The sequence below is a fragment of the Lucilia cuprina genome, chromosome 3 (genome assembly GCF_022045245.1).
Source record: "Lucilia cuprina isolate Lc7/37 chromosome 3, ASM2204524v1, whole genome shotgun sequence".
Lineage (NCBI taxonomy): Eukaryota > Metazoa > Arthropoda > Insecta > Diptera > Calliphoridae > Lucilia > Lucilia cuprina.
Genome location: NC_060951.1, coordinates 35,894,452 through 35,919,112, shown reverse-complemented (window position 1 = coordinate 35,919,112; position 24,661 = coordinate 35,894,452). Strand labels below are relative to the sequence as shown.

General features: G+C 29.0%; 1 protein-coding gene across 1 annotated transcript; it reads left to right on the top strand.

Moving 5' to 3' along the window:
• The first annotated feature begins 11,823 nt into the window (after positions 1–11,823).
• LOC111676678 lies at positions 11,824–22,202 on the top strand. The gene is made up of 5 exons (XM_023437649.2): positions 11,824–12,678; positions 12,843–13,136; positions 16,796–16,924; positions 17,234–17,539; positions 17,611–22,202. The coding sequence occupies exons 1-5, from the start codon at positions 11,950–11,952 to the stop codon at positions 22,018–22,020; spliced, it is 5,868 nt and encodes a 1,955-aa protein (XP_023293417.2). The 5' UTR covers positions 11,824–11,949; the 3' UTR covers positions 22,021–22,202.
• Positions 22,203–24,661: the final 2,459 nt, after the last annotated feature.

Sequence of the window (24,661 nt, the reverse complement as noted above, 5' to 3'; positions counted from 1 at the left end):
TTCTAGTTCAGTTTTAGTTCAGTTCTAGTTCTAGTTTAGTTTCAGTTCATTTTTAGTTCAGTTCTAGTTAAGTTCTAGTTTAGTTCCAGTTCAGTTTTAGTTCAGTTCTAGTTCAGTTCTATTTCAGTTCTAGTTCAGTTCTAGTTCAGTTCTAGTTCAGTTCTAGTTCAGTTCTAGTTCAGTTCAAGTTCAGTTCTAGTTCAGTTCTAGTTCAGTTCTAGTTCAGTTCTAGTTCAGTTCTTGTTCAGTTCTAGTTCAGTTCTAGTTCAGTTCTAGTTCAGTTCTAGTTCAGTTCTAGTTCAGTTCTAGTTCAGTTCTAGTTCAGTTCTAGTTCAGTTCTAGTTCAGTTCTAGTTCAGTTCTAGTTCAGTTCTAGTTCAGTTCTAGTTCAGTCCTAGTTCAGTTCTAGTTCAGTTCTAGTTCAGTTCTAGTTCAGTTTTAGTTCAGTTCTAGTTGCGTTTTAGTTCAGTTCTAGTTTTAGTTTAGTTCCAGTTCAGTTTTAGTTCAGTTCTAGTTTAGTTGTAGTTCAGTTCTAGTTCAGTTCTAGTTTAGTTCTAGTCCTGTTCTAGTTCTGTACTAGTTCTGTTCTAGTTTTGTTCTAGTTGATATGGCATAAAGTAAAATATGTAAAACTTATTTTCCCATATTAGGTCTTAGTTATGCAATTAATTTGTTGCACAAATAAGTTTATTTTATTATAGTTTCATTATTTTGCTTTTTTCTTTATGAAAAAGTATCAATATTTTAAAACTCGTACAAGACCCTGAAACTGCACCTATTTTTGTTTTTAATTATTAAATTCAGTTTTAGCTCATAAATATTATTAAAAATCTATTTGAAAATAAAAAACTAAAATGTCATAAATTTTATAGACATTTTTTATTAATCGTAAATAGTTTTTAAAACTAGAATTTTTTTAAGACAAACTCCAAAAAAATAATACCTTAAAGGAAAAAGGTATACTTTTTTCAAACAAAAGAATAAAAAGAAAGGTAAACACCAAAACGTGATAGAAAAAATTTAATATAAAAAAATCACATAAAATTGAAATAATTTATAAAGAAAATACTTTCAAATCTTACAATTATGCCTGGGACATGAAAACTGTACCAACACATACACACAGACACAGATATTCAACAACAACTGACTGAAACTAAAATAAAAAGTGTAAAAGGTCAGATTAGTTTTTAAACTAACTAAAGGGCAGGTGTGAAAGTACCAGAGAAAAAAAAGGAAATTGTAATTTTTTTTTTAACTTTTAATAAAATTTTTTAATTATTTTCATAAAACGTGTGTAAATTTTATGGTTTAAAAAAAAATAATATTAATATTCATTTAATTTATCATTAGAAATAAAATAAAAAAAATAAACTTTCTTAGAGAAATCTTAACTAAAAATTAAATATTCTTTCAACATATTTAGTTAAATCATTAAAATATTTATGCTATTGATCAAAAGAAAAACTTTAAAAACTTATCAATACGTTGTTGTTTTTTTTAAATAAAGTAATAAAGAAATATGTTTATAAATACCATATAAAATTAGCATTATAACTATAAATATTTTTTACAAAAACAAAAAATTTCTTTTTCTTCTTTTATTTTTACCAGCCTAAACCTTAACAGCATACATAATAATATTAGTATGTACAAATTTTTTTCCTAACCAAGACGAGGCTTTAGTTGGTAAAAGAAGTTGCCATGTTAAGTATATTTAGGTTTGTTGCTTAAGTCTTTTGTTTTGTTTGGCTGGGTATGGGTGGGTATATGTTTATATAAGCAGTTGTTTGCTTAAAATGTCTTTAGCATATTAATGACTGTTGAGTTCTTTAGTTAAAGTAAATAGAATTTTAAATAAATATACGTTTTGATTTGGTTGTTGACAAGTTTTTGGCTTATTCTCTTAAGACTTTAGCCTGAGTTTTTATGCTATAAACCATAATTATTTGTTTCTTGTTTGCATATTTTAATTTTTATATTTTTTCAATATTTTGCTAAAAAAAATTATAATCACAGTTTATAATTTTTTTTATGTTTAAGTCAACTATTAATAGTGGAAAAAGTGTTATTTTTTAGGGTTGTATTTCTTAGAATTCTACTGTTTTTCTTTATTTATGTTGTAGTTTTAAGCAAATTATCACTTGCTTAAACATTTGTTCTTTAATAATTTATGAAATTGTTTAAGGTGTGTTTGGGGCCAAGTGGCTTGGGTGAAACAAAAAAAAGCTATAAATTCATATAAAAAATCTGTTTTTTAATAACAATTTCTAAACAAAAGTTTGCTTAGGAATAACTTTTAACTCTAGATGTTGTATTGGTCACTTTGTTTTCTTTAAAATATTCATTAATATAAATGAAGTTTTAGCAGTAGCTTGCTAGCTTTCCTTATAGCTTCTTAACTTTAAAATATTACTTTTAGAATTTATGTTTTTATTGACAATTATAGTTGGTTTATAAGAAATTTATAACACGTTCTTTTAAGGAACTTTAGAATTTTCAAATATAATTTTATGATTTATAAAGTATTAAAAAACAAATTATAAATTTCAAACACGTTCTAAGAAAAGGATCTAAATTTATGCAAAATCATAAATATCTTAAACTGAAATATAAGCCAGAGATTTATTGGAATTTTAAGACATTCCTTTAACACTTTAAAGGTTTTTTTTTACTTAACAAACATATTTTAAAAGCAAGGTTTAACTGAAATTGAAAAGAAGTTTTAATAAAGATTAAATTCTAATATAAATAGAGCACAATTAAAGCTTAACATTAAATTGCAGTTCAAATAAAGATCAAATAAAGATCTTATTAAGCTTTGATTAAAAGTGTATTAAGTTTCTGATTAAGAATTTAAATTCATTTCAAAATCTGATTTCATTAGATGACTGTCACATTTTTCTTTTTTTGCTTAAAAATTCAGTAGAAAAATACATATTTAAAAAAATTACTTTAAACAAGCATTCAATTTATTTATAATTAATTTCGAAACACATAACCAATTTATTTTTGCCATAAAATCTTTTTTAAAAAATTTAAAAAAAAAATCCATTTACAAATAATTTTCTGCATAACTTTTGCTATAAATGAAACACAAAGAAATATATTTATATGCGTCTTTTTAATTCTTAAAAAAAAAATCAATTAATTATGGAGACAAAACACAATAAATATTAGAAGAAAAAATGAATTATGACCAGCTGCTGTTGTTATTATTTGAAATAACTTTTGATTTCAATCGATTAGAAACAAGAGAATTTTCAAGGTTTACTAGTTTTCGGGTTTTTAAATCATATTTTTTTGTTTAATAAAAAAAGTTTTTTTGGTTTTATTAGTGAATTGTATAGAAAAAAAGGAAGAGTTTTAGTACACAAAAATCAAATAGAAATTATAAATGTTAACAAAATGTTTGATAGTTATTAAATAAATTTAAAAAAATTAATTTATTAAATACAACCTCCCCAAAACCCTGACTATAGTAATGATAAAGCTTAATAATTGTTGATAAAATAAATAATTTAAAAAATCAATAAATAGTTGTAAAATAAAGTTGTAAAGAAATATTGAAAAATTAAAAACTCATTGTCCGTTAAACAATTTTTAAATAAATAATTTTAAATTGACTTAAATATTTCCAACAATTTAACCTCGAAGATCAAATCAAAGTTAAAAAAAATCTTTAACAAAAGCTTTAAATAATAATGCTCAAACAACAACAGCAGCAATTCAATTGCATTTTTTTAAAAAAATTTAAAACATTTGAAACATTTAAGCCGCTAATAAGCAGCAAATAAGGCGTCACAAAACAAAAGACTTAAGACACAAACTTGCTTAAGAAAACAAAAAAAAAATGCCAAAAACTATAAATTAAAATCATGTTTAAAATAATACTATTTAATTTTAAACAATTTACAATTACATTTGAAATAATTGCTGTTTATATTGCAAAAATAATTGCTTAAACAAAAGACTTAAGACAAAAACTTGAAAATCATAAAAATTACAAAAGTGTTTTTTTTTTTTTTTGTTAAATAATAATTTTATATTTAAAACAAATTCAATCATGGTTAAATGTTTATACAAACAAATTGTTTAACAATTAAAATAATTTATGAAAACTACACAACTTCAGCTTCCACTAAGCATGAAATTTTAAATAATATGAAAATTAGCCGACAAATATATTAACTTATTAAAATGCAACTTTAGTTTATCGTAATAATAAAATTTACTACTTTATATTAAGTTAAACACATTAAGTTAAAAAAAACTTAACGTTTTATATAAAAATATTAAGTAATAAATTTAGTTATGTTGTAACTTTTGCTGTTTTGACAAGCCGTTACATTTCCTAAGAAAAATTATTATTATTACATAAATTCTAATAAAAGAAAAAAATATTATTTATTTAACATTACAACTTCCGTTTAAGGTCTGACAATTTTCTTTAAACAACCAGAGGAAACTTGTTAGGAAAATTGTTATTAAAAATATATATACATAAATTGAATTTCCTTAAAGACAATTGACATTTAATATCTTATGTTAGTTTTAATTCATATATGTATATATGTAAGAGGAAATAGTGAAAAAATAGTCTGACGCCTTTTTATAAATCAGACAACTTTTCCTTAAGCAATAAAATGGAAATTTAAAATTAGAGACGGACGGACGTAGTAATAAACTTAAGACCTCCCATTATTATAATATAAGTTCGAAGTTGGTGTCGTAACAACAGATATAATGTAAAGGAGTGATGTAGGGGTATATGAACCTTTCCCATCCTGAACTAGAATTGAACTAGAACTGAACTAGAACTGAACTAGAACTGAACTGGAACTGAACTAGAACTGAACTAGAACTGAACTAGAACTGAACTAGAACTGAACTAGAACTGAATTAGAACTGAACTAGAACTGAACTAGAACTGAACTAGAACTGAACTAGAACTGAACTAGAACTGAACTAGTACTGAACTAGAACTGAACTAGAACTGAATTAAAACTGAACTGGAACTGAACTAGAAATTGAAATTTAGTTTCAATGAAAGATTAAAATTTACAGCAATTTTAAAAAACCTTTTAAAACTAACCTTATACTTAATTTCTTAACTTAATACTAAGTCCACTAAACATGTTATAATTTATATTCTAACAAAAAAATTGTTTAACAAATTAATAAGAAATTTATTGTAGATTTTAATTAAGACAAACCTGACTAAAATAAAAAAAGAACCCAACTAGACAACTGACTGTCAAATAAAGTCTTACGACTGCTGTCAAAAAAATCAAAATTATGAGCAACAATTGCCAAGAATTTTTTTGAAAAAAAAAAACTCTATGACGGCTTGATAACTGACAAAACATTTTAAACAAATTCTCAGAAAACAAGACAAACTTGTTGAACTAAAATAAAAAGAAGTAAAAAATTAAAATATAATTTAAAATTAATCTCAAAAACCAGTAGCAGTTTCAACAACACATAATGTTTTATTTACTTATTAAAACACTTACATAAATGATGTTAAATTTAGTTTGAAACAAAAAAATTAATGAATAGTTTACAAAATTTCAAAATATACTTTTTTCGTTTTAATTTTAAGAAAAATAAAAAAACACTTGGTGACATGTGTTTTTTTTTTCAGCAAAAGCTGCAGGCGGCAACATTGTAATTTATGCAAACTAAAATATTGAATTAAAAAGTCCTGGATCCTGTAGAAGTTTTCCAACGACATGTGTTGTAAATATTTAAATACTTGTTTATAACCTGATGTTGACCCTCAATTCCAGCACGTGCTATAATTTTTTCTTCTTTTGTCATATTAATTTGTGTGCAAAAATGAAACCCTTATTGTCTTTACTTTATTGTTTTCTTAAGTCCACTTAAATTAGTCCCAACTGTTGTTGTGTAAGTTGTTTGAGTAATTTAAGTTAATTTTTGTTCCCTCTTCTACATACATTGAACCCTTATAGTCTTCTTCTATCATTTAGGAAGTAAATTTTTTTTATTTAAATAAAGTAAAATGATTCTTTTCGAACATCACCTTTGTCTCTCAAAATTGTTTCTTTTATTTTTCATACAACAGTTTTAGTTTCAATTACCAGCAATTTATATCTTTTAGTAGAGAAGAAACTTCCTTTCTTTAAAAATTTTTTTTTACTTATTTTCTTTTTCTCATATCTCTTGTGTTGAGGTTTATAACTTCCGTTTTGTGTGTTTCAATAATAATGAAGTTTGTTTTCTGATAATGATCCAAATGATCTTTGTTTTTGAACTTTAGTTGTTCTCTGTTTCAACAAATTTGCCATGAGTCATTTTAAGAACATTTTCATTTTTTTAAATAGTATTTCTTTTACATTTTGGTTTTATTTTTTTCTTATATTGCTTTGTTTTACTTCTTTAAGAATAAATGTTTTATATTACATTTCTTGGTTTAATTTATTTGCTTTGCTTTTTTTAAAAGTTTAAATGAGGTCAACTGTTTTTTTTTTAGCAAATAAATCAAAATTGTGTTAACAACTTTTGTAACCATAAACTTAAACTGAAAAGTATTAAATGTTTATATAATTTAAAAATGTTATTTACATTATGTATATTAGAACTTAACATTCGTTTAGATTAAACCCAGCGAAAAGTTTTGTGTTAAATACTATTAATTACAAAAAAATACAATAACAAACATTATTAGAATCACTAAATGAATTAGAAGAGATTTACAACTACAGTGCAATAGAATTATAATTTAACTACAACTAAGGTACAACTGAACTATAACTGAACTTGAACTGAACAAGAACTGAAGTAGAACTGAACTAGAACTAAACTAGAACTGAACTAGAACTGAACTAGTACTGAACTAGAACTGAACTAGAACTGAACTAGAAATGAACTAGAACTGAACTAGAACTGAACTAGAACTGAACTAGAACTGAACTAGAACTGAACTAGAACTGATCTAGAACTGAACTAGAACTGAACTAGAACTGAACTAGAACTCAACTAGAACTCAACTAGAACTGAACTAGACCTGAACTTTAACTGAGGTAGAACTGAACTAATTAAGTTCGTCACAAATCTTAGCTTTAATTGTGATTAAAAGATTCTTCGATTATGTCTGGGAATTTCATATAACATCCATCTCATTATTTGTTACTCATTTAAAAAAAAGCCGTAACATACAGTGTAGACCATTTTAACTGACCTTAATTTTCTTACACATTTCATCATAATTTTTGAAAAAAAATCTTTGACGTGTAATCTGTCATATTTTTTTTACTGAAACATACAAACATAGATTTTGTTCAAATGTTTAATAAACATTGTTTGTACTTTACATAGCTTTACGTACCTTTTTTATGTACATTTTGAAAATCTTAAAGTTTAGCTGTCAAAACGTTCGTGTGTCTGTCTGTCCGTCCGTCCATCCATCCGCCTGTCTGGTTGAGATTGTATGCATTTCATATCATACTTATGTGAAATTTACATTAGTTCGTTTTTTCTTTAATGTTTACTGTTTTTATTATTAGTATTTTTTTATTGTTATAATGTGCTTAGATAAGCATAAAAATTTAAGTAATACAAATCAAATGTCTTTTATAAAAATATATTTTTATTTTTTTTTTCATTTTTCGAAATTTGTTAAGAAATTTTTTCTGCTGTTGTAAGCAGTTTAGCTCAATGAGAAAATTTTATGGTTTTAAATTTAAATTAAAGAATATTTTTTTTTAGTTTATAAGAATATTTCTTTTGAATACCTTAAAGGTTTAAAGATTTTTTTGTGGTTAATTTATCTTTCCCGCTGATTAATTACTTTTCCAAAAAAGTAAAGAAAATGTTTATGGATTTTGTAGAATTTTTCTTTTTTAAATATTTTTTGTTTAATAATGATTTAAATATAACATATAATTAAGATTACAAGCTGTGAGAAAATTGTTTTGAACATTATTTTTTAAAAATGATATTTACAATTGTAAAACAGACTCATTTATAGGCATCACTTTGTGCACTAAACTCTTAACAAACTAATGCTGCTTTCCAGAGTGTAGGGCAACAATACAACAACAATAAAACTTAATTGATCGAAAGACGAACAAAACTGTGTAACATACAAATCGTTTTTATTAGCAATTGGTTTCTTATAAATACAATTATATTTTAACCTTTTCGTGTTTAAAAGTTGTTTTTTTTTGTTGTTGTTTTATTTCTTCTTAAAAACCACCATCGATTAAAGTCAAAATATTGTAACAAAAACTATATAAATGACAGACTGCCCAACATTTTTTAAATGTTTTTTTATTTTGTGGTTCATTTCAAGCTTAAAAAAATAAATAATTTCACTTTTTTTGTTTTAAGTCGAATCAAGAAAAAACTTTACATGTTAATTTCACATTAAGACAAAAAAACTATAGTCTTTCTACTTCTAATTAGTCTCCACCCCGTTTATTTTTTAACTAAAAGGTTTCTGTTGTTTTTGCTACAGGTAAATAAAAACAACACCTGTATAAATTTAAAAGAGTTGTTGGTAATTTGTGACGGTACTTTGAGTAATATTTTTTTTGTTGATTTTAGACCAAATAAAAAAGGTTTCCATTTCTTAAGTGGGTGCCTACTTTTTGTTTAAACATATTTACTAACATTTATCTTTTTTATACTATTTTTCAAATTCATGCTTTTTGATTCACCTCTACTGTTGTGTTGGCCTTTTTTAATGATCGTAGTAATATGATGCTGTTTTCAGTTTTTTTCTTAAATTTATTTTAATTTTGTTGTTTTTAGTTTTTTGGTGTCATGTGCTACTTTTCTTTAAAGTAAGTTTTTTCTTCTTAAATTTTGGCATAAAACAAGTTTAAAGTACTTAAGTTAATTTTTTTTTAAAATTGAAAGTTTTTTTGAAGATGAAACTGAAATTAAAATGATGTTTTTTTTTTGATAATTACCATAAACTCACATTAAAAGGTATTAAACTGAAAAATGCTTGTAGGAAATATGTAATTACTTAATTAGTTACTTTCAAATTAAAACAGTTTAACATAAAATTAAATAGTTTGTATTTAAAATTATTTTAACTGAAAGTGAAAAATGAGCAAAAAATATTTGTACATTTTTTAAACGCGATAACACTTATAAACGATTTGAACTTAAATTGTAATTGAAACCGTTAACTCATGTTTAAGCTAACTGAACTAGAACTGAACTAGAACTGAAGTAGAACTGAACTTGAACTGAACTAGAACTGAACTAGAACTGAACTAGAACTGAACTAGAACTGAACTAGAACTGAACTAGAACTGAACTAGAACTGAACTAGTACTAAATTCGTAGTTATGTCAACAGTAGACATGAAAAAACTTAAAGAAGTTCATTGTATAGTTTTTTATTTAATCACCTTTAAACAAAACTGTCAATATAACAGTTTTGTTTAATTAATAATTTCCGGTTATTAATTTTATTAATAAAATAAAATTGATTAATGGTTATTTTTGAAGAAAAAGTTACACAATATCGATGAATTATGAAAAAATAAAATTATTTGGAGGAAAGGAAAAATTAAAAAAAATAACAGTAAGTGTTAGCCAATATAATTCTTGTTGAAAATTTAAGTTGTAAAGGAATTTAATAAAAGAAATTTACAATTGTTTTAAGAATTTTTGTTAAACGTTTTTGGAATTTTTAAAACTCTTCGTTTTAATTTGTTTTGTTTAAAATTTTCAATTGTTTTTTGAAAAGCTGATTGAATATATTTTGTTTAAACCGTTTTGTTATTTAAATAAATACCATATATATATTCAAATTTTTTTTTCAAACCACTATTGAATTTTAAAACAAATACTGAAAACAATTTAAATATTTTACCGGCCATTGAAGTTGTCATAAAATGTCAATATGCTCAATCTCATAGGAGTATTGTCTGAGTTAAAGAATACCTAGCTCTGTTAATACAATGATTTAAAAATAAATATTTAAAATAAAAGCAAACAAATAAAAAACAACTTTAGAATTTTTACAAAATTAAAATGTTCTTGACTTTAAAATCAGATTTCAAACACAGAAAAATACTTATTTTAAAATAAACTTTGCAATTTAAATTTTGATATAAAAACAACTTTTGAGAACATAAAAGAAAAAACTTAACTAGACTAACCTTGTCTTATATTAAATACAAATATTTAAATCGACTTAAACGAATAGTTTATACCCAACACTAAGCATTGGACCAGATTGAAAGATCGACTAAGAAAAACGTTAATATATTCTCTTGAAGAGTTTCGAGTTTTACCAATTAAATAATGGATTCAATCATGCCCAAAGCAGAAAAATCTTAGAATTATACAAAATTCCCAAAATGTATATATTGTTGATATCTAAATTTGAAAATGTTACAAATGTTGTCATAGAAGCAATATATTTCCATTTAATTTGATGCAGTTCATAAAAATTAAAACGCAGTTTTTTGTCTTGTGAAAAATTTATGTTCTCAACTATAAATTAAATTGTAATTTGTTACTCGAATCAAAAAAAAAACTGGAAAAATTCTTACTGTTTGAGACTAAAAAACTACGATTTTGTTACTAAAAACTAGTTCCATAATTTTTTCATAACACATGTTATTGAACAGAAAATTAGATATAAAAAATAAAACGAAATAAAAAACAAAATGCATACATAATTGCTTTTAAAAATCAAAAAAACAGCAGAACTATATATTTAGCTTGCCTTAAGCTACTACCAACTGTTTAATGATGTTGAATCTAGTTTTATTTCTATATAGTTTTTTTGTCTATTTTCATTAACTATGTTAACTAATTTACATACTTGAACTTTAAAATTGTACAAACAAATTTATTTGAAATGTTCAACTCACTCATAAGCTTTTAAACGATTGCCATTGACTGAATGAAACTTAATAGAAATTTGATCTTAGTCTAAAGATCTTATTGGCGAGATGAAGGTGTTAAAGTTGGTCATTTTAAACTTGTACAAGAGTACAATGATTTTGTTATTTATTAAAATGTAGGAGTTTATTTTTTTCTTTTAAATTTAACAAATAAAACAATATAAAGCAATTAACCATGAGTTAGTTAAAATTTATTTGAAAAGAATTATTATTTTATAAAAAATTTTAACTAATTGTTGGTAATAAAAGCTATGCAGACGCGGAACTAGTAAAGTTAATTGCTAAGCAGATTTTAATTTTGTGGACTATTCAACGACAAATATATATTTGAGTTTAGTACTGAAACTAGCTCTGGATTTAAACCGAACTTGAACAGAACAGAACTAGAACTTAACTAAACTAAAACTGAACTAGAACTGAACTAGAATTGAACTAGGACTGAACTAGAATTGAACTAGGACTGAACTAGAATTAAACTAGGACTGAACTAGAACAAAACTATACTAGAACTGAAGTAGAACTGAACTAGAACTGAACTAGAACTGAACTAGAACTGAACTAGAACTGAACTAGAACTGAACTAGAACTGAACTAGAACTGAACTAGAACTGAACTAGAACTGAACTAGAACTAGAACTAGAACTAGAACTGAACTAGAACTAGAACTGAACTAGAACTGAACTAGAACTGAACTAGAACTGAACTAGAACTCAACTCGAACTGAACTAGATCTGAACCATAATCGAACTCCAACTTAACCAAAACAAAATTCTTAAATATTAAGAAGTCCTTGTAGTAATTTCGTCACCCTGTGTTTCTATTGTAATAATTTTTCAAAAAAAAACCCACAAAATCAACATTTATATACAAGGTTTTTCATTATTTGATAAACAAAAAAACCATAAATTTCTAACAAATTTTCAAACCCAAATTTTACAGCTTTACAAAACAAAAACACCAACAAAAATGTTATAAAACATTCGAAAGAAAACCACCGATTTATTATAAAAAAACCTCTTCCCTCTCAACCTGCCTTTAACAATTATCAACAAAATGATTAAGTTTCGTTATAAACGTAAAGAACCAACAAATATTGTTGGTGGTAAAGACACCAGCAGCAGCCTCAATACATCAACGATCTCAACAAAAACAACTAATAATACAGCGACATTAACAGCAACAACTAAAGATGCCACCCATAATGAAGCTAAAGAGAATTGTAAACCAGCGACCGCATATCAACAACAGCAGCAGCAACAACAACCGCAACAATTGAAAGTAAATAATAACAATGGTAACACACATAATACAGCAGCAACAACAGCCACACAATCCCCAACCACAACAACCACCACATTAAAATCCTCCATACAATCACAATTAATAACAAGTGCACCCATTAATATTGTCAATTCGACAGCAGCATCACAGCATCTACAACATCCCCAACACTGTCAAATGGTGCTAACAGCCGGTACAGGTGGCACATTGCCACGTAGTACACCAAAGAAAATGATGGATCCACGTGAGGGTCATAAATCAGCGACATTAACGCGACAATCGAATACATTACAAAATAATCGCAAACTATTGACGTCAATGGCAAAAGTTGCCTCAACCGCTGAATTGGCTGTATTGGGTTATACGAATAAACCAAACAATAACAACAACAATAGCAATAACAACAACTATGGCAATAATGCAATGACAAGTATAGCAAGTGGCATAATATTGAGTCCAGAAGCAATACAAGATAGAGATCGTTGTATAAATGCGGTTATAGTAAGTTATTTGTAATAAAAAAAATTCATTATTTAGCAATAAATTAATTTAAATATTGACAATGCATTTTGTTAGGGCAATAAATACAAAATCATTTTTAAATTATGTTTTATAATTATTAAAGTTTTTTCATTAATTTGTATTATTTTTTTTTATTCCTAAAGGAACTTTTCCAACAATTACAAACCAGCTCTGAACCTGCCCTCTGTCCTGAGCCTTTGCGTCGTGCTTTAGCTTCGGGCCCCTTGGCGGGACGTCGTTTCCCCTTGGGTTGTCTGGGCGATGCGGCCGAATGTTTTGAATTACTTTTACATCGTGTGCATTCTCATATTTCTTCCGATGATGGTGATGCCTGTGAATCACAGGCTTGCATTGCTCATCGTCGTTTTGCCATGCGTGTCATTGAGCAAAGTGTTTGCAAGTGTGGCGCCAATTCAGAGCAGTTACCATTTACTCAGGTATGTAGATAATGTTTTTTTTAATCACTCTTTTAATCAAGTTTTTATTAGTTAAAGAAATTTGTTTAAATAGTTTATAATTGCGGATATTAAAAGAAATTATTGTGAAAATATGGTGTTAGTTGAACAAGCGGAAGAAAATTTTTTTTATTAAATGCAAATTTTCCTTAATTAAAAGTATAATTTTAAAAAAGAGAAAACTTATTTTAATAACGTCCATGTTAATTATTTTCAAGAATTTTCTGAAGTCCTAGTTTTAGTTCAGTTCTAGTTCAGTTCTAGTTCAGTTCTAGTACAGTTCTAGTTCAGTTCTAGTGCAGTTCTAGTTCAGTTCTAGTTCAGTTCTAGCTCAGTTCTAGTTCAGTTCTAGATCAGTTCTAGTTCAGTTCTAGTTCAGTTCTAGTTCAGTTCTAGTTCGGTTCTAGTTCAGTTCTAGTTCAGTTCTAGTTCAGTTCTAGTTCAGTTCTAGTTCAGTTCTAGTTCAGTTCTAGTTCAGTTCTAGTTCAGTTCTAGTTCAGTTCTAGTTCAGTTCTAGTTCAGTTCTAGTTCAGTTCTAGTTCAGTTCTAGTTCAGTTCTAGTTCAGTTCTAGTTCAGTTCTACTTCAGTTCTAGTTCAGTTTTAATTCAGTTCTTGTTCAATTCTTGCTCAGTTCTTGTTCAGTTATTTTTTAGTTCTGTTTCTAGTTTACTCTACTAAGCTCATAACTTTAGTCACGCTTAACATTTACATGTTTGATTAATTTTGCTTTAAACAATAATTTTATAAAGAATAATTATAAACTTCAAATGATAATTTTCTTGTAATAAACGTTTTAACATTTAAGGCAAACTAAAATTATCGCACTTTTTATTATAGTTATTACGAGCGATCAAGCGTGTTTAAAACTTAAAATAAAAAAATATTAAAAGTTTTTGTTAAGCTATAAAGATAATTACAATTTATTATTAATAAATATAATTATAACATTTATGAATTGCTTTAAAAGTGTGACAATATCCATTAAAAAAATCTTTTTATTAATTACAATTTATTCATAAAACGGTTTTCACTAATGATAAAGCCTCTGTTAAAGCTTCTGATCAGCTGCTGCTTATCTTTTCCGGGTCACATTCTTTTAGCAGTTAAAATGAATTTGGAACAATTAGTTTATATTGTTCTCTTTTATAACATAACCAGGTCACATTCTTTTGCAGTTTAGCATAATGTTTTCTATTGTCAATAAAATTCTATAATTTTTTAATCTTTAATATTAAAAACTACTGTTTATTTTATACAAAATTATTTTTTTTTAATTCTTCTGTTTTTTAGAAAAATTCTTTTAAATTTATTTTTTTTAATTTCTCTGACATGGTTTTTATTTTGTTTATGTTTTGCCAAATATTTTGTATGTTTATATGTTAAAACTATAAACATTTTTAATTTATGGATTTTTAATTCTAAATTTTTTAATACATTAACTATTGTATTTAAATAGATCCATTTTTTAAAGATATTTAAAGTGAAAGTGTAGACAGATTTTCTTAAATACACTTGTTAATTTAAGAAACTAGTTTTTTTTGCCAAAAAATATTTCGAAAGAAATTCGTTAAGCTAAATTTATGAGAAATGCCTAAAATATATTCGAGAAGAAAGTCAAAATTTACGTCAATGAATTTTAATTGATTTAAAATGATTAACTATTAAGATATCATCTTAGAAAGAAATTTATCACACGATATTAATATCCCTTTCGGTTCTCTTTTAAAAAGTAAAGGGTCAGGTAAACAATGATATTTCCTTTTTAAAGCATACGTAAGTGTGTCAGAGAGAGATCTCATTGTGTATAGATTTTATCTAATATATTTGATCCCTCTCTCTCTCTTTACATAATATCACAATAACTGATCCAAACAATAAGAAAAAAAGCTCAATATTTTTTGCTCATTGAGAATTTAAACGGGCATCGACAGAGAGACAGAATATAAGTCTCTGAGTTTACGCACGTGTTGAAGCTAGAGAGGATTAAACTTCTATTAAAAGCAGCGAAGCACTCCCATGATCTGCCTTTCTTTCAGTCGCACGTATGCTCACACATATATAGAAATAACAATAAAAAACAGTCATATTATTTTACTCTCTGTCTTTCGCTGATTTAAGGCAAATGGCGACATTGAGGGATAATGAGCTTTCTGACTAGTTTATTTGCATATGTGAACTTATATAAGAGTGAGAAAGAGCAACAGAGAGTATATCTTTACTTTTAAAAAGGTGTCGAAAGAGAGTGTTATAAAAAGCTCTCTTTTTTGTTTATTTTTGAATATGTTCTTATATAATTTTTGCCCATAACATATTTAACTCTAACGTAGATGAAAATTGATAAAATTTTAAGAGAAGAATTCGTAAGCGTAATATATTGATCTCTAGACGAATTTCAGAAATTACAAGATCTAGATCGCTAGATAGTGAAAAAAATATGCTCAGTATGCTATTGAGGGACAAATGAGCTTTTACATTTGTATGTGATCTTATATAAGAGTTAAAAAGGGCAACAGAGAGCTTATCTCTGCTTTTAAAAAGTTGTCGAAAGAGAGTGAATAAAAAGCTCAATTATTATCACATGTTTAATTCTAACGTAGATGAAAATTAATAGAACTTTAAGAGATCGTAAATGAAATTGTTTCGTAATTGAAATTGTTTCTTTATATATATTAAGGAAATATTCATTTTACCAATTTTTACTATACTGTCTTAACTGACAATCCAATTTGCTTTATTTACAAGAAATTCAAAATGATCTTATGTTATTTGTTTTAGACAAATTGCTGCAATTAATATTGCAAGATCAATTTGAAACTATAAAATTACCAACAACAATTAACAAGTCAATCATAAATAAATTACCAATATGTTCATTTTACTCCAAATAATAATAATTCAAATGTATTTATAAGGAAATAAAAGACATTAAACCAGACCCAGATCAATAAAACTGACATTATTTAAAAAAAAAAACATTTAAAAAGAAATTTGCATTTCAATGCAACAATTTGACAATTTCGAAGAAAGAAAAAAATCACAATAAATTGACAAGTTAATTTAAACAAAACGAAACAACTGACGTCATTTTAAACGCCTTTGCATTAAAAAAAAATAAATTTTAAACAAAAAAGTCAGTAACAATGACCATTTAAGTGACAACATGGTGATTAATAATATTTAATTAAAATGACAAAGAATTATAAATTTTATAATGAATTTTTTAAGCTTTCGAAAAAAAGCCTACATTAAAAATTCAACAGTAGTTTAACGATATTTGATGCTAGACCATAAAACACGTGCTTAAGTTTTAAAAGGAATTTTAGAGTAAAACATGTTTTGGATCAAGCAGTGTTACCTAAGTGGGTGTTAAATTTCCGGCGTCTAATTGCTTTAATTATGGCTTTGATTAAGTTTTGTAGTACATGCTAATAACCAAAAATTATACAAAATATCTAAACCTGTCGATAGTTCAAGTTTGGTATTGGTTCAACATTTCTGTTTAGGGGTTTTTTTTGGTATTAGCGTAAAAATTTTGTCAATGAACCCACGATTTTTTTGTTTAGTTTTTTTTTGTTTTTCTTTAATTTTATTTTTATTAAATTTGTTATTAATTTTTGTAATATTTTTTGTTTGATTTTAGATGGTTCATTATGTTTCGGCCTCAGCCTTAACCTCACAAAATTCGCTGGCTTTGCAAAATCATCAGCAATTGACTTTTGGTCAACTATTAAGAGCAGCTGGTAATATGGGAGATATAAGAGATTGTCCGGTAAGTTCAATTAATATTAAAATAATTAAAAAAAACAAAGATTTCTTAACTTCAATAACAGAAAATTATTAAAACGATAAATAATTACATTAATTCAATAAACTATAGTTTTATTGTAGATTTTCCTTTTAATTTTCTTTAGTTTCCCAACTCTGAAACAAAATTTCATTAATTCAAAGTCCGTAAATAATTGAGTCAATGTACATTTACATTAATTCAATTAAAAAATTAATTAATCCAATAAAACTTTCCTTAAATTGGATGAAAGTCAATTAATTTTTGTTTAACCTTCTCTTTTAATCTTTATAGAACTCTTGTGGTGCCAAAATTGGCATATGCCGTGCTCTTTTAAATCGTCCAGATGTCGTTTCCATTGGTATAGTTTGGGATTCCGAAAGACCAGCTGCCGAACAAGTGCATTCTGTTTTAAAGGCAGTAGGCACCAATTTAAGACTCTCCGATGTATTTCATCAAGTCTCCGAACAAAGATGGGCTCAAAATGTACAACATGAGTTAGTAGGCATTGTATCCTATTATGGCAAACACTATACCACTTTCTTTTTCCATACCAAACTCAAGGTATGGGTATACTTTGATGATGCCAATGTTAAAGAAGTAAGTCTTCAGAAAAAAAACCCTTTAAATATCCCTTCAACAATCAATAATTCTTATATTTTTCTTTAAAGGTTGGTCCCCATTGGGAAGGTGTTGTTGACAAGTGTAGCCGTGGTCGTTATCAGCCTTTACTACTGCTCTATGCTGTACCTCAGCCTCAATCAAATAATAACAATCCCACCAATCCAACACAAATGTCTTCGGCCCAATATATGCAGGAATTGGCTCACAATTCACAATCGCCTGCTGTAAGAAGAGCCATTACTCCTAGCCCTGAGAAACCCCAGATGGGTAATACCAGACGTGCCATTACTCCTACTCCTTTAAGAGTGCCCAATGATTATCAGAACCTAAGTGTTATACAGAAGAATATTTTCCCACAGAATCCTCAAGACAATAATGTGTCCCATATGAATGCCTTAAACACAGATGAAACTGATTCCTATATCAGCCGTAAAACCGTGGAACATGTTCTAAGTGCTCAATATCAGAATTTGAGTATAATCCAAGATAAAATTTTCCAACAAGATGAAAAAGAAATTTCCGCCATGAACAATTATCATCAGCGCAAGTCTTTGGAGGCAGTACTTAATGCCCAATTGGCACGCAAACATCAACAACATTTGCAACTACAGAGAAGCCACAGTGCGGAATCAGGTCATGTTTCTGGTTCATCAGCCTCTTCAACTACTTCATCCACCAATTCCTCATCACCTCCCAGTGATGGTTTAACCATACCCGAACATTTGAATCAACCAAGACGTCGTGATTCGGGCAATTGGTCTGGAGATCGCAACTCAGCCAGTTCAGCTTCATCCACTACTCTGGATAATCCCTATTTATATATGGTGGGTAAACGTTCAGCCTCGGCAGTGCCTCAAAGTCCCACACGTAATGGTTTGCCTTATGATCCCGGCTATGATTCATTCTCTTTGAGTTCTACTGATTCTTATCCACCCAAACATCCTTTAAATCCTCAATTGGCTAAAATACCCGAAGCTTCTCCATCTGTGGTGTTAACAGGCGATTGTGAGAAGCTTTGCCATGAGGCTGATCAATTGTTGGAGAAATCAAGGATCTTAGAAGAGTCTCACGACTTAGAAACTGCTTTGGTTTTATGCAATGCTGCTGCGGGTAGAGCCAGAGCTGCTATGGATGCTCCTTATAGCAATCCTCATACTATGACCTTTGCTCGCATGAAACACAATACCTGTGTGATGAGAGCTCGTTCTTTGCATCGCCGTATATTGATTGAAAAAGGCGCTGAAATGGATGCCACTCCCGAAATGAAACATATGCGTGAGGGCAGCACCAGCAGTGTTATCAGACACGTAAGACAAAACAGCAAAGATAAAACCCTAGAGAAGAGTCCTTCGCAGACAAATATGCCTAATAGCAATAACTCAACTCCCGTTAACAACAATAAATCCATAGAAATCTATGCCACATTGCCGAAAAAGAAAAGTCCCCTTAAGGCTATGATAACAGCCTCTGCAGCCAATGAGGTAGATAATATAGAATATGAACCTTCGCCTGCCAAACCGGAAAGGGAAGGTCGTTCTTTATTCGGGCGCAACAGTAGCAAACAGGATAAAGACAAAAGAAGTCGCAGTGAGGATCGCAACAAGATCACTAGGGAATTTTCTCTAACCGAGACTTTATTGGTCAATGCCAAGGATACTTTAAAGAAACACAAGGAAGATAAAGATGAGAAAAAGGAGAAGGATAAGAATGGCAAGAAGCAGCATAAAATCCGGCGCAAATTGTTAATGGGCGGTTTAATCAGACGCAAGAATAGATCTATGCCTGATCTAACCGAGGCTGGTGATGAAGTGGCTAATACAGCCCAAGCTGCTAATGCCGCTGCTCCTTTAGCTGCTACCGTGGATGACTCGGTGGTGGGTTTACAGCACAAGAATTCCATGAGTGGTTATATATCCGAGGGTCATTTCGATTTCCGTGATCCTGCTGCTAATAATGGCAGTAATGCCAATCCCAATTTGGAAAGAAGTAAACTAATGCGTAAGAGTTTTCATGGTAGTGGTAGACAATTGACTGTAGTAGCTAAAGTAGCGCCACCACCACCACCCATGAGAACCTCTTCGACATTGACTCAGCAGCAATTGCAACAACAATTGGCTTTGCAACAGCAACAAGATGCGGCATTAATGCAGCATTTCCATCATGAGGCCAATTTATCGAATATCTCGGCCATGAGTTCGAATACCTCCATCAGTGAGGATTCCTGTCAGACCATCATAACAACCTGTGCACAAGTACATTCCGAACAAAGTCCTCTTAAAGAACAATTGTACCAACAACAGCAACAACAATATAAAGCTAATAATAATATTAACGATCAAGGAATAGATGAGGTTGATGGTTTGTCGGCACCACCACAACATGTGAGACAAGACTCACAAGATTTCCCTCCACCACCACCACCGTTGGAATTGCCTCCCTACCCCAGTCCACCACACTCGGTTTCACATTCGCGCCAGGCAAGTGAAGATTTTCCACCACCACCACCTGAGATTGATATGGAACCTTTGAATCAACAAATCAATCAAATACAAGCCTTAGAGGCAGCCAATAAACAACAAAGAACTTTGGAATCCATGGAGGGTACCACCTCAATATTGGCCCAATTACAGCAGAGAAAACATTTGATGAACATGCGCAAAGAACACGCCAATACACCGACTTTTAATCAAATGAATTCGAATGAAAATTCCTGGTTAAGAGAATTACAAACGAAACAATTGCAAAGACAGCAGGAGCTTACCAATGTCCAGACCATGGCTCAACGCTATGAGCAGCAACAATCGCCCAGTCCAATGCGCGCCTTTGGTTCTCAAGAACTTTTGAATGCTAAACCTTCCAATGCCCGAAACCCCATGAATGGTTTGGTTATGAAAAACGAAAACGATGAGGTCGACTGTTTGCCTCAAAGACCACCACCACCAGCCTTGCAACAGCGTCAACAACAGGCCATTAATAATATCTTACCCAAACCCAAGTATGATATATCGCAGACACAAATTGCAGAAGAGATCCGGGAAGTAGAGTTGCTCAACAATATGGTGCAACAAACTTTGAATAGTGCCCAACCCAATGGAAACCCAGCGGCACCAGTTAAGCGTGTGAAGAAGAAAAGTGTTTCGTTCTGCGATCAGGTTATATTGGTGGCCACAGCTGACAATGAGGAAGATGATGATTTCATACCCAATCCCATATTAGAACGTGTCTTAAGAACTGCTCAAAACCCCAATGAAAAAGTAACAGCACAAATGATACAACAACAGCAACAGAACATTATGAGACTACAAACAGAGGCTCCTACCAGAAATATACAACATCAACAAGTGGCGGCAGCCAATCAAGCACAACAATCTCCCATGCTGGGACAAGAAAGAAGAGCTTCCTTAACCAGCCAACAGGATATGCAACGTTATGTACAACTACAAAGACCACAAATGGAGGCTTTAAGATTGCAACAGCAACAAATACAACAACAACAGCAGCAGCAACAACAACAACAATTGCAACAGCAGCAGCATTTATTAATGCAACAGCAAATGCAGCAAAAACCCGCCCAGCAATTACCCACCGGACAGGTTTACACACCCATCAGCGACATTTATCGCCTGCAGCAGCAACAACAGCTACAAAATGCTGCAAGCAATTCTATGTCACATCACATTGAAGCACCACTCACACATCAACAACTCTCACAACAGCAACAACAACCTGTCCCTCATAGCACTCAAATGGTACCACGCACAAGTATGAGCGGCATCGCTAATGTTGCCACGCAGCAACATATGCAGATGTTGGCAGCACATACACTACAACAGCAGCACCAACAAGCTGGCCAAAACTACAATATGTCTAGGCAAGCAGCACAACAAGCCCCCAATTATTATCCCGGCATAGCAGGCTTGGAACAACCCTCCCCAGCAGCACAACAACAACAGCAACATATACCCTCTCCCTATCAAAGAGTACCCCTGCCACATGGTTATCCCACTAATGAACCTTATCAAAGAGCTCCTCAACATTTAAATCAACAACCCAATAATCCCTACCTAACCCTGCCACAAGCCAATCCCGCCAATCATTTACAGAATCAACCCACCAAAACTAAAAAAGTAAGTTTCGAACCAGGCACTAAAGGTGAATCCATGGAATCCATCAACAACATTAATGGACTACCACCCAAGCCCTCCCTACTACAACAACAACAACAGCAGCAGCAGCAATTGCAGCAACATGGTCTACCGCCTACCAACCTTACCTGCAATGATACAAATTCCGTCAATGTCACTGCCATACCCACCCGAGTCTACAACAATGCCATTGTCAAGGCCTCCGCTAAAGCAGCTGAATGTAATCTTTGTCGAAAACGGCATGTCATAGCACCACAGCAATATTGCACCAATTGCGAATACTATTTAAAAATGTTAAACAATAGAAGATAAGAAGACCTTTATAAAATTTTTAGTTTTCTAATTCTTTAGATTTAAAATTAACTAATTATTATAAAAAAGAAAGAATCTCATATGAAGCTAGTATCAACGAAACATTTTCGCTAAAACATAACACATACATACATATGTAAATATATATATAAAGTGTCGTCCCTATTGTACATATGTAAAAGGTAAGTATTTTTATTTTGAAAAAAAATCTCCTATGTGATATTTTTTTATTATTGTTGAAAAATCGTAAAAAGGTCTTACTTTCTCCAGGAAAGGTAATTAATTTAATTATATACTATTATGTAGTATTCGCTATATACATATATCGTTTGCAAGCCTGCTATGCATGCTTTCCTAATGCTTTTAATAAGCTTTAATCTATTTACTAATTTTTTTTACACTTTAGAAGAGCTTCCTGATTTTCAAAATTTTATTAAAGAAAACTAATTTGTTTTTAAAATATTATTCTAAAGAAATTACTGTGCAACAGTATTTTTTTACATTTTCTTTTTTTAAAGCCTATTTATAGTTTTATATTAGTTTTATAAATTTATTTAGAATTAAATTAATTTTTAAGTTTTTTATTATTATATGATTATTATAATTTATCAATTTTTATACATTTTATAACGTTTTTTCTTCATTTAAACAGCAAAAAAAAAAAAACAAAAACAACAGCCCGAAAAAAAAGTATAAAAAAGAGATGTCTGAAGCATCCACACAGTAAGAAAAAAAAAGAAGTAAATATATAAATCATATATATTTTTTAATAAAATATTCTTTTTACAGTTAAAAATAAATAAATAAATGTGTTCTTATTTTTACGGAAAACAAATACAAACATTCTAAAGTGCAACATAAATGGTACGAAATTTCTATTGGTAATGGAATTAGTTCAACTATTTAAGAAAATGCTAACATCTACGAAATAGCTAATATTCCATTCTTTCAAATGATGAAACTTTCATACAAATACGGCTTGTAGTTTAAAAGTTATAAACAAATTACTGAAATATGTAATTGCCCTTAATAGTAACAAATAATGCTCGCGACTGTTTCAATTAAACTCTAATTACTTATAAACTAATTAAAGTTTCAACATGAAATTTCTCATGCTGATAGAGAATTAAATAGACTTAACTCCGCAACAAAAAAATATTTAATATCTCGTTAGCGTTATGGGTTTATCATATAAGCGTTTTGTAAAGCATATACTTAAAAATTAGGAAAGTAAATTAACTTTGGACAAAAATTATTATATTTATGTGTTAGCTAATATTCTACTCTTGCCAATGCTGCAAATTTCATACAAATACGGCTTATAGTTTAGAAGTTATAAGCAAATTAGTGAAATATACAATTGTCCAAAATCACAAAAATACAGCGCTCTTTACTCTTTTAACTAAATAACGATAACTTCAGTATCAATGGAGTTATCAACTTGAAATTTCTCATACAGATAGAAAATAAAACAAGCTTTAAGATGGTGAACAAATAAAGTTGGTGATATGTTTAGTGTTGCTATTATAAGCGTTTTTATATTTTGACCTTAAATTTGATAAAGTAGGCGTGGCAATGGGCGGGAAATTTTCATTCACAGATATGGGCCATATCTCCAACTTTTATATGAAACCAATTTCATGTTGATGTTCCAGATATTAAAGAAGTTATTAACAAAATTATAAAATACTCATTGGGAAAATTACCTCCTGCTGATTCTGTTCACCTATTACTTCATGAAAATTTAAAAATTGCATTTTTGGCATATTTCAGAATTTTTTTAAATTTAGATTTTTGTCTATAACTAAGGCATTTTTCATGATAACACAATGAAATTTGGCATCAAGATAGAGTGGAATATTATCTTTAAATCAGTTTTACTTAGAACTCGGTTAGCGTTTTAACGCTTGACTTGTAAGCGTTTTAAGAAAAAACATTTAAAATTATATAACTTATTTTGAAGTAGGGTAACAAAATTTATATGTATGAACAAGTGCGTATTCCATTCTGTCCACTAGTGAAAATTTCATAAAAATATTGCTTGAACTTTCCAAGTTATAAGCAAATTAGTGAAATAATTAATTTCCCTAAACAGTAGCATAGAACGCTCCCGACTGTTTTAATTAAACAGTAATAAATTCTATACTAGACAGAGTTTCAACTTGAAAATTCACATACTGATAGAAATTGAAATGGACTTTACTCCACAACAAAAATATATATAAGATTTCCTTAGCGTTATGAGTTTATCTTATAAGCGTTTTGTAAAGTAAATTCTTAAAAAATAGGAAATATTTCAAACTTTGGAAGCAATTGTTACATAAGAGATATAGGTAAAATTCCATTCTTTCTAATGCTGAAACCTTCATACAAATGCGGCGCGTAGTTTAAAAGTTATAAACAAATAACTGAAATGTATTATTGCCTTATGTAGTAGCATAGAACGCTCCCCACTGTTTCAATTAAACTCTAATAAGTTCAATACTAGTCATAATTTCAACTTGAAATTTCTCATGCTGATAGAAATAGAAATGGACTTTACTCCACCAAAAAAATAATTTTAAGAATCCGTTGCCGTTATGAGTTAATCTTAAAAGCGTTTTGTATATTTCATCCTTCAAAAGTAGAAAAATTTTAAACT